Genomic DNA, 12156 nt, shown 5'->3' with positions numbered 1-12156 from the left:
AGACAGGGTCAAGCTCACAGGAAGGCTATATTAACTCAAATCACCACTCTTCATATCCATGCTGAGCAGAAAAGCATCTCAGACCACGCAACACGTTAATCATGAGGTGGATGGACTACAAGAGCTACAGTCTGACACAGGTTCAATGAAACTGGAAAGCTAAAGAACATTGGCTGGTCCTTTTTTCCAATCTCCAGCCAACTGACTGACTGAATAACTGCATGAATGAGCAGGTGTACAGGTGATTCTGTTAAAGTGAATGAATGTATATGCCTACATGATTCTTCCATGTGAAGCTAGAGTTTTATATACAGCTATATATGAATAAAATAAAAATAGTAAATAAATAAAATTATATTTTATATATATATATATATATATATATATATATATATATATATATATATACACACACACACACCAACCAATTTGTTTCTGAAGAAAAAAACATTAACTGTACTCTAAATTATTTTATTATAAACATAACACCTGTTATGAGGATGTGACTTTGAAAAAAATGCACACTTTACACCGTATATTTAGATACGTTTTCAAAAATATTCAATCTTAACCTTCAATTAATGCAAACTTACTCATGAATGATGCACCCTGCACTGTTGAAACTTTCTTCACACCCACAATGAAAAAAAAAAAATTCCCCAAAATTATATAAAACCTGTTCTACATTTTAGTTATATGAGGTCTCAGCACAAGTCTAAGAAAAGATGCATTTCTTACACTTTTTTTTTTTTTTTGGCTAAGTGAACATTATATCATTTGATAAATAAAGGGTAAAAGGCTCCGAGTACATTTTTGGAATCCTAAATTTTCACATATATTTCTTAAAATTATGTATCAATTAAATACACATTTTAGAACAATTTTATTTGTAAAACATCAATTATCTGAGACTCTATTGAACAAAACTGCACTAGCAAGGTTCGAGAACATTGGTATGTTACACCCTACATAGGGCAGATATGCTGTGAGTAAACAGGAAAGCTAACTGTATGTTGCGGGTATTAAAATGGGGGGGGGGGGGGGGGGGGGGGGGCATTATATATAAAATGGCCATATATATATATATATATATATATATATAAATTCTGTCCACATTCACTGGATATGAGCATTCATGTGCTCTGATTGGCTACTCTAGAGAAAAACAAAATGGTGGCGCGTGCTGCTGAACCAACTGAGGCCGAAATAAAAACTCTACTCGAAAACAAAACCCCCCAAAATACAAAAAAAGCACAGTGAAATATGGGATAAAAGTATTTTATGGTAAGAACGTATCTTTTATTTTTCAAGAATTATAGCATTTTTCACAAATGGCTCCCGTCATTTCGCCGGTTTGCTTACATTCTCAGCGTTAATGATTTTGTCTGACGTTTTGTATAAAGTTTTTATTGATCGAATTTGCAAAAAATAAAAATAAAAATGCTCTGTTTCTCAAAATCCAGTGAATGTGGATAGAATAAAACAGGTATTCCACTCAATCTTCTTGTACATGGCTTATAGTCAACTCAGTGCTACGGGCCTTGTTGGCTATCAGCTCATGTACGACTCAATTTCATGGAATAACTGTTAAATGCATCTTAGTTGATATTAAAATGGTGACAGAGCCTCTGCAATTTGTCTTTCTTTAAAAAGGGATGATTTTCACTCTCCGTGGTTTATGCGACCTATTATGCGACCTATTATGCGACGTGGTTTATGTAGCCCTATGCTAAAAATGGTTTACCTACTTAATATTCATTAGGACTGCGAGTTCAAAGCCTAACTAATTAAAGTACAAAACGAAACAAATGCATTTCTAAAGGAATGTAACAGCCCTGTAGAGAATCATTTAGACTAAAAAAAAAAAGATGACACATGGCAAAAACAGCAAGCAGATCATCAGTGGATTCCAATCAAGCGTCACCTAAGCTTCTACAATGATCAAAAAAGCACAGCACCAACAATATGCAAAAAAAAAACCTTAGCCATGATTAACAAGCAGATTTACAAAATATCAGATCCTTATCATCTATATGAATCATGAGCATTCAAACAGCACTTCAACACAACCACTGCTGCTCCTGATACACCGATAACTTATCCACACTAATCCCAACATGGGGCATGGATCCTTAAATCTCAATCTCTCTCTCTCTCACACACCTTACCATCTATTTTGCATACACCATAAAGATTGGGTTTCAGAAGCTTTACAAAGCAGCATTTAACCTTGTTCTCTCTCACACACACACACACACAGAGTCCGTGTTTCCTGTTAAAGTGAAGTATAGCATTGTTTTCCTTTCCAAGCTCCTTCCTACTCTCACCTTTCATGTCTTCATCCTCCACTGTGGCATTGCTGCTGTCAGACGATTCCTGGGGCAAGAAGAAGAAAAAAAAAACTGTTAAAAAATAAACTCAGGCATTCATTTCAGCAAGGTGGGAGGGTGACATAATCCTCTGTGCGCTCATACAGCAAAACACGTGTATCCTAAATTAACATCTCGAGAACAAAACTCCAGGGATCACATACAATTAAGTGTCTGCTGATGCATGGCAAAGCTCATTAAAACAGTTGCAACATGCGTGTTATATACACACGGATATTAAACACACACATTTCAAACTCCACAGAGAATATGACTCTGGAGGCTCAACGCTATTTTTCATTGTGGAAACAGGGCCTGCTCAGAAAGACCAAGGTCACTAGGGTTTGCATTTGAAATTTCACGGTTTAAATGCTAGTTGAATTTCTACGTTTTATAATACATACTTGAAAGCAAACGTTTAAGATCCTGTGATCGTCTAAAACGATCCTGTTTTATTCTATGTTAAAGATCCTGTAATACTTTTATTCGCCTGCAATATGCAAGTGCATTAAAACAAAGATTCCTAATCACCTGTTGTTGATTCAGGACTCTGAATAAATAAATGTCATTTAAAAATACACTTTTGATTATTTATATACACACACAGTGACTTTTACTGTGGCATGGTTGCTGGTACTCAAAACTGATGATTTCTTGGGATTTTCACACACAGCAATCTCTACAGTTTACAATAAAGAACCTCCAGTGAGCAGCAGTTCTGTACATATCGTATAAATGCCTTGTTGACGAGAGAGGACAGAGCAGAATGGCCAGACTTGACTAGAAGGCTACAACAACTCAAATACAGTGGTGCTTGAAAGTTTGTGAACCCTTTAGAATTTTCTATATTTCTGCATAAATATGACCTAAAACATCATCAGATTTTCACACAAGTCCTAAAAGTAGATAAACAGAGCCCAGTTAAACAAATGAGACAAAAATATTATACTTGGTCATTTATTTATTGAGGAAAATCATCCAATATTACATATCTGTGAGTGGATCTCAGAAAAAAGTGTTGTTGATGCTCATCAGGCTGGAATAGGTTACAAAACCATCTCTAAAGAGTTTGGACTCCACCAATCCACAGTCAAACAGATTGTGTACAAATGGAGGAAATTCAAGACCATTGTTACCCTCCCCAGGAGTGGTCCACCAACAAAGATCACTCCAAGAGCAAGGTGTGTAATAGTCGGCGAGGTCACAAAGGACCCCAGGGTAACTTCTAAGCAACTGAAGGCCTCTCTCACATTGGCTAATGTTAATGTTCATGAGTCCACCATTAGGAGAACACTGAACAACAATGGTGGTGTGCATGGCAGGGTTGCAAAGAGAAAGCCACGGCTCTCCAAAAAGAACATTGCTGCTCGTCTGCAGTTTGCTAAAGATCACATGGACAAGCCAGAAGGCTATTGGAAAAATGTTTTGTGGACAGGTGAGACCAAAATAGAACTTTTTGGTTTAAATGAGAAGCGTTATGTTTGAAGAAATGAAAACACTGCATTCCAGCATAAGAACCTTATCCCATCTGTGAAACATGGTGGTGGTAGTATCATGGTTTTGGCCTGTTTTGCTGCATCTGGGCCAGGACGGCTTGCCATCATTGATGGAACAATGAATTCTGAATTATACCAGCGAATTCTAAAGGAAAATGTCAGGACATCTGTCCATGAACTGAATCTCAAAAGAAGGTGGGTCATGCAGCAAGACAACGACCCTAAGCACACAAGTCGTTCTACCAAAGAATGGTTAAAGAAGAATAAAAGTTAACGTTTTGGAATGGCTAAGTCAAAGTCCTGACCTTAATCCAATTGAAATGCTGTGGAAGGACCTGAAGCGAGCAGTTCATGTGAGGAAACCCACCAACATCCCAGAATTGAAGCTGTTCTGTATGGAGGAATGGACTAAAATTCCTCCAAGCCGGTGTGCAGGACTGATCAACAGTTACCGGAAATGTTTAGTTGCAGTTATTGCTGCACAAGGGGGTCACACCAGATACTGAAAGCAAAGGTTCACATACTTTTGCCACTCACAGATACATTGGGGCAAAAAAGTATTTAGTCAGCCACCAATTGTGCAAGTTCTCCCACTTAAAAAGATGAGAGAGGCCTGTAATTTTCATCATAGGTACACTTCAACTATGAGAGACAGAATGGGGGGAAAGAATCCAGGAAATCACATTGTAAGATTTTTAATGAATTAATTGGTAAATTCCTCGGTAAAGTAAGTATTTGGTCACCTACAAACAAGCAAGATTTTTGGCTCTCACAGACCTGTAACAACTTCTTTAAGAGGCTCCTCTGTCCTCCACTCGTTACCTGTATTAATGGCACCTGTTTGAACTCGTTATCAGTATAAAAGACACCTGTCCACAACCTCAAACAGTCACACTCCAAACTCCACTATGGCCAAGACCAAAGAGCTGTCAAAGGACACCAGAAACAAAACTGTAGACCTGCACCAGGCTGGGAAGACTGAATCTGCAATAGGTAAGCAGCTTGGTGTGAAGAAATCAACTGTGGGAGCAATTATTAGAAAATGGAAGACATACAAGACCACTGATAATCTCCCTCGATCTGGGGCTCCACGCAAGATCTCACCCCGTGGGGTCAAAATGATCACAAGAACGGTGAGCAAAAATCCCAGAACCACACGGGGGGGACCTAGTGAATGACCTGCAGAGAGCTGGGACCAAAGTAACAAAGGCTACCATCAGTAACACACTACGCCACCAGGGACTCAAATCCTGCAGTGCCAGACGTGTCCCCCTGCTTAAGCCAGTACATGTCCAGGCCCATCTGAAGTTTGCTAGAGAGCATTTGGATGATCCAGAAGAGGACGGGGAGAATGTCATATGAAACCAAAATAGAACTTTTTGGTAAAAACTCAACTTGTCGTGGTTGGAGGAGAAAGAATGCCGAGTTGCATCCAAAGAACACCATACCTACTGTGAAGCATGGGGGTGGAAACATCATGCTTTGGGGCTGTTTTTCTGCAAAGGGACCAGGACGACTGATCCGTGTAAAGGAAAGAATGAATGGGGCCATGTATCGTGAGATTTTGAGTGAAAACCTCCTTCCATCAGCAAGGGCATTGAAGATGAAACGTGGCTGGGTCTTTCAGCATGACAATGATCCCAAACACACCGCCCGGGAAACAAAGGAGTGGCTTCGTAAGAACCATTTCAAGGTCCTGGAGTGGCCTAGCCTAGCCAGTCTCCAGATCTCAACCCCATAGAAAATCTTTGGAGGGAGTTGAAAGTCCGTGTTGCCCAGCGACAGCCCCAAAACATTGCTCTAGAGGAGATCTGCATGGAGGAATGGGCCAAAATACCAGCAACAGTGTGTGAAAACCTTGTGAAGACTTACAGAAAACATTTGATCTCTGTAATTGCCAACAAAGGGTATATAACAAAGTATTGAGATGAACTTTTGTTATTGACCAAATACTTATTTTCCACTATAATTTGCAAATAAATTATTTTAAAAATCAGACAAAGTGATTTTCTGGATTTATTTTCTCATTTTGTCTCTCATAGTTGAAGTGTACCTATGATGAAAATTACAGGCCTCTCTCATCTTTTTAAGTGGGAGAACTTGCACAACTGGTGACTGAGTGACTAAATACTTTTTTGCCCCACTGTATGTAATATTGGATCATTTTCCTCAATGAATAAATGACCAATATTTTTGTCTCATTTGTTTAACTGGGTTCTCTTTATCTACTTTTAGGACTTGTGTGAAAATCTAATGTTTTAGGTCATATTTATGCAGAAATATAGAAAATTCTAAAGGGTTCACAAACTTTCAAGCACCACTGTACCCACGCTTTACAACTGTGGCAAGGAGAAAAGCGTCTCACAATGCACAGCACTTTTGAAGCTCGAGGTAGATGGGCTACAACAGCAGCAGACCACATCGGGTTGATGTGAAAATTAAGCTCTCAAGCTGTATCTGCATGACTTTATGCACTGTGCTGCTGTTGCTACATGATTGGCTGATTGGATAATTGAATGACTTTTTCCATGTACATTTTTTGTGTAGTCTTGGTGATAAATGAGGTATGCTAATTAGCAAATGGTTCTTGTCACATGCAGTTCATCTCCTGAGTGTGTGGATGTGGACTGTTCGGAACATGTCATCGTGTTGCTCTTAGGCATGCAATGATTCAACCAATTCATGATTCGAGTCATACTGGGCTCATGATTTGATTTTCCCACCATATTTTTGAAAAGAAAAAAAAAATTTAAATGAACAAAATTCTATTACTAAAAAAAAAAATGCAACATTTATTTTCCTATTCTTGATCAACTTATTCATTTTGTTAAATTAAATAAAACCTTGTTACATTTTTTAAAATAACCAACAATAATTATTTACACTACATTTGTAAAAGATGGAGTAAAATAAATATAATAGCCTAGTAATTAAAATATCCCTTTTATTAAAAATGAAAAAAGTTTATTATATTAAGAAAAGGCCTTTGTTATTAAGTTATGAACATTTCCTCCATTTTTCTTCACCTTTCAGCAGTCTGTAAAAACAGAGCAGCATTTTTTGTTAAATCTATTTGTAGTCAGTCGCACAACAGCTCTTTCCCATTTTAATTCAAGATGTTTTGTGCGTTTTTGCAGTATTAGAACTGTTACTTACACCTATGGTGAAGTCACGTGCATTCCCGTCATTTATGTAATTCCGCCCTATGCTGTCTTCACAACGCAACTGCAGCTAGGAAAAACAGATTACGCAGCTTGATAATCGTGATTAATTTTTTATTTCATCAATTCGAATCATCATAAATTTGTATCACAATTTATCATCACACAATACATCGTCACATGACTGGTTACTCTCGTTTTAAAATCTATTTTACGTTGAAGTTCAATATCAGAAACCACCAGTAATTGATTTTCTATTATTCCTGAGCTGTTGAATCAGGGCCAAGTACAACTAAACTTGCGAGACATTTCCAACCCACACCATGGGATCCTTAGCGTTTACTTTTTTCACACTTCTTCACACTAATTTGCATAGAGCTGAGAAACTCTCAGTTTAAATGTTGCTTGTTGCTCGGGTGCGGTGTCGCACACTGCTGCTGCCAGAACCGTGGATTTATGTTATGATCTTGCATATAAAATACCATCACAGTGTAAAACTGCATTTCAGAAAGCAAACGGACATACAAAAGTCCTGCATAACTACAAACTTCAGTGCATCTCAGCAGAAAAGCACAATACAAACCCCAAAGTCTGACTATTTAACCACACCTCGCTTTCAGGAGTGTGATTTCGGCCGATGTTCAGCATAACCGCACTCTTGCTCATGCGATATTGCTTAAATACTCTCTGATCAACATCAGAGCTGCAAAAAAAAAAAGATACAGTGATGAAACCAGTGTTAAACCATGCTAAACAATTTAAGTCCTCTCAAGAAAAAGCTATTCAGCTGAAATTTTAAATCAGAATACTGTCAAGGACAAATTCTTATCCCCTCATAGTATGTTTGCTTATAACATCAAGATTTGTTGTAAACATAAGCAAGGTGATTAAAACCTCTTTACGAGCTGAGCTAGGTCTAACTAAATAGTGCTGTAAACTCTGACAGGACTCGCACGCACAGTGCTCCTTGCGTGTGCAAAAATTTGACAGGTGATGTAACATTCTTGCAAATGAAGATTTCCGTTCTGATCGGCAACGAATTCATTAGGATCTGTGTGTGTAAACATAGCCGTGGCCATTTATAAACCCATGTGATAAATTAAATGGGCTGTAAAGGAACAGAGCAGCTTCAACTACTCACTGGCCTCCTTTCAGCTTTCTTCAGCAAATAATTACATGAGAACTGAGAGCGAGGAAAAGAGTAAAGAAAAAGGAGCGTGGAAGAGGAAGAAGCAATGACATATTGATGTCAGGAGAGCAGAGAGGAGGTGGAGGTCACCTGAGAGGAGAGGAGAGGAAAAACGCTTCCGTCATGGCCGAGCTACAGTGATCATCAAGGACACTCACTAGAAGCTGCTGTAAATAGGCCAACTGAGCCGTCAGTATCTGGGACGGTACGATTAGATAATCCAGAAACTGCCTCTTTTCTTTCCTTTTACCATCCCCATAAACTATACACCTCTCTAGAAGAGCATGGAGTGATGAAAACAGTCAAGCACAGGCATGCATAAGGTTTCTATGGCTAAAAATGATACGAGCAACCAAAATTAAAACGTGTAATTTAATTCTTATTTAACTGACTCGCTATCAACATGGAGATTTCACTACAGATGTATTATTAATTATTGGTCAGTTCTAGTTAGGGTTCTGAACTAGAACTAAAACATCAAATCAAATGTCCCTTCCCACGCCATGTGGCGCATAGGGCGGCACCGATCTCCGTTTCGTAGCCCTCGGCCTCTTGCCTATTACATAATTAGGGTTACAGTGGGGGGCTAGTCCTCTGGTAACCGCGAGAGTTTGACTCCCAACTCGATCTGTATTGCAACATGCCTTGCCAGACGGCGTCATTTTTATGATAGTTTTTGGTATGACCCGACCGTGAGTAAAACTCGCGATCTCCCGATCGAGAGGCGGACACGGTAACCACTAGGCCAACTCACGGTAGAACTAAACCATGAAAAAAAAAAAAAAAAGTGTTTAAACAAAGACAGACCACTGTTTTGTTGCTCCAACCTGCTGTGATGCTTTTTTTTTCCTGCACATTTCTAAATATTAAAAACCACTGCACACTGAATGACGAAACCAAAAACGACCCCCAAATTCAATTTGACTGGTCAAAATTAATTGCATGACCTAAAATCTGATTTGAACGTTCATAGAAATGTGGCATGAATCGAATTGAAAAAGAAAAATCAAACTACATGGAATCTTTTATGCGTAAATTGAATAAGTCAAGAAATCTGATTTGAGCTGCCTGATTTGATTTGTGAAAAAAGGAAAAAAAAAAACAAAACAAATAAAAAACCATGTCTTTGTGAAGCTGCACTATAACTTATTTAGGTTATAACTACATTTTATTGGTCGGGGCAATTTGACCAGTTAAGGGATGTGTGGTCAGTCATATGGATGACGAGTAAAACTTTGGCAAGGTTTTGTCCGACTGTTAATTCTAGATCAGAGTTGTAATGGTTAACTGTATGCTGCGAAAGCAAACGCAATTGCGTGCTGTACACCTGGCTCGGCTCTATAGTGGCCTGTCTTTATCTACACCTTTTGTATTTTGTTAACCATGTGTCCTGATCTGATATGTGAGGATATTCAACAGCTGAAACAAAATGTTCTAGGTCTACTTTTTTTTTTTTTTATGCCACATCATCTGACAATTCTGCTACATTCCCACACAAAACTAATTCGTAGCTTCTCTTTCATTAATTAGGACAGGACCAATAAACTAAACTAAAATTTCCTGATGTGTTTAAAGTGGGAAAAATAATGAAAGCAGCTTCTTGGGAATTTCAAACGAGAGTCGCAATGCAGGTTGAAACCGTGCACTTCTAAACATCACCACGAGATGGCCGCTTTAAACACTTCAGTGGATTTGAATGCAGACTCTCAGCAAGAAGATGCCAGGATACTTATTCCCTGCCAACTGTTGATCTCTGTATCTCACACACCTTATGTACAAATCAAGATTTTTCTGTGTACATAAGAATTCAAGAGCCTCTTGCAAACATACATGCTTATAAATCCTGAGCAACTAAAATGATTTAAACAGGCTCTAATAGGCATGCGAGAACTTACTGAACATCACAAAACACCATTTCAAGGATATTATTAGACCAGATCACACTAGTTTAACTCATGCTCGCCTGAGAAGCAGCATCTTTTACAGAACACATCAAAGAAAAGCCAAAATGCTCAGAGAAATCAAGTGCACATGAAAATCAAACAGAAGATGGTTAAATGAAAAATGGAGCATGGGGGGGGGGGGGGGGGGGGGGAATAGAAGAAGCAGCCTTTGTTGGGGGTGATACCTTAACTCCATCCAATGGATTATGTATAACAGTGGTCTGAGCTTCCTAAAGACACATAGGAGGAAAAGAATGGATGAGGGATGTGAAATAACAGGGAGGAAAAAGGATGACAAAGATGAGAACAAAAGCACGGGGGTGGATGGGTGTTGAACATTGTCAAAAATGGAATAAAAAAATGCACATCGTAACAAAGACTGATTGAGGATCTGTCAAACTTTCAGTCTTTTCATACATCCAAACAACTGTTATAACTATAACACAGACTTAAAGTTAATAATACTAATCTGCCAATTTGGACACTGGATTCGTTTAAGGTGAGAGATTTATTACCCCTGCCACTACAGTCATGGCAGAGCAGGATCGGATTTGCTTCGGTTCGATCTGATCTATTAAACTTTTCTTTTGTGGTTTGCGTCAGAGATCATCTCCTAGCTCTCCTTTCCTCACTAATCCCCAGGAAGTCATATTTCTCCAATGACCAATCAGCAATTAGTCGCCTTTTAAAGTATGATGCTGTCATTGGCATGACAACCGTCGCTCTGGGCAACTGACCACCGGTGATACCTGGGGGTGGAGTTGGGAGAGGGGGAGGAGCTGGATGCTGGCTAAAAATGAACAAAGAACAAACACTATGCATTCTGTAGCCACATCTGAAATCACTACACACATTTGCAAAAAGACTTTATAAATATCATCTCTCTGTTTCACTGCACATCAATGAGGCATTCCTAATGTCCTGGATAGAAGATAGCAGTTCGGAGAGGAGCTGCTGTCTTATTGGTTGCCAGGCAGCACAGGAATTATGTTTGCAGCTTAAAAATTTCCTAAGCCTCTGAGCATCCGGGAGCTCTGACCTCACACCCTCTGCCTCCATCAGCACAAGTCTCTGACTGTAACTCACAGTGTGGCAAGTAGGCTTAACATACTACAATATTTTAGACTACAGCGCTGTTGAATTCTCAAATCTGATTGGTCTACTCTGACAGTAGCCCCTGCTGTGATTTAAATCACAGGTTTATATTAATGCGCGGCGGCACGGTGGTGTAGTGGTTAGCGCTGTCGCCTCACAGCAAGAAGGTCCGGGTTCGAGCCCCGTGGCCGGCGAGGGCCTTTCTGTGCAGAGTTTGCATGTTCTCCCCGTGTCCGCGTGGGTTTCCTCCGGGTGCTCCGGTTTCCCCCACAGTCCAAAGACATGCAGGTTAGGTTAACTGGTGACTCTAAATTGACCGTAGGTGTGAGTGTGAATGGTTGTGTGTGTGTCTATGTGTCAGCCCTGTGATGAGCTGGCGACTTGTCCAGGGTGTACCCCGCCTTTCGCCCGTAGTCAGCTGGGATAGGCTCCAGCTTGCCTGCGACCCTGTAGAACAGGATAAAGCGACTACAGATAATGAGATGAATGAGATGAGATATTAATGCGCTTGTTCTAACACATAATACATAACTGTTTCTATAGTAACAGCTCATTCACAAGGACTTGTATAGTGGACTATCTAATGCTAATAATATTTGGATTAAATTATTGTCATTAAGGAGATGTTTATTTTTCATTTATGGAAGGAGTCTCCAGCGTCAGCATTTTGTAACAGTAAATTTTCCACCGTGGGAAAGTATTCAGGACGGATGACTTGGATCTTTCTGGTTTCTCTTTAACATCACAAGCCAACTTAAAATGTTGCACACTGGGTCATTTCACACCGTGGTATGTGTTATTGCTGACATGGATCATGTCCATCCATCCATCATCTATACCGCTTATCCTACCGAGGGTCACGAAGGAGCTGGAGCCAATCCCAGCTGACTTTGGGCGAGAGGT

The 12156-nt window shown here is 39.4% G+C and overlaps 1 protein-coding gene across 38 annotated transcripts in view; it reads right to left on the bottom strand.

Moving 5' to 3' along the window:
- Positions 1-12156, bottom strand: part of camk2b1 (calcium/calmodulin-dependent protein kinase (CaM kinase) II beta 1) — a 147265-nt gene that overhangs the window by 9642 nt on the left and 125467 nt on the right. For 13 of the 38 annotated variants that reach the window (XM_060907326.1, XM_060907332.1, XM_060907343.1 and 10 more), the window contains one exon: positions 2328-2376. In XM_060907326.1, coding sequence (XP_060763309.1) covers positions 2328-2376 — 49 coding nt within the window. Of the gene's footprint in view, positions 1-2327; positions 2377-7021; positions 7097-10343; positions 10389-12156 lie in introns of all 38 variants that reach the window. The other 25 variants (XM_060907320.1, XM_060907341.1, XM_060907331.1 and 22 more) reach the window with 3 other exon arrangements.

Source organism: Neoarius graeffei, chromosome 24 (assembly GCF_027579695.1).
Source record: "Neoarius graeffei isolate fNeoGra1 chromosome 24, fNeoGra1.pri, whole genome shotgun sequence".
Taxonomy (NCBI): Eukaryota; Metazoa; Chordata; class Actinopteri; order Siluriformes; family Ariidae; genus Neoarius; species Neoarius graeffei.
Note: the sequence above shows the minus strand (reverse complement) of the source record. Positions and strands in the feature narration are given on the sequence as shown.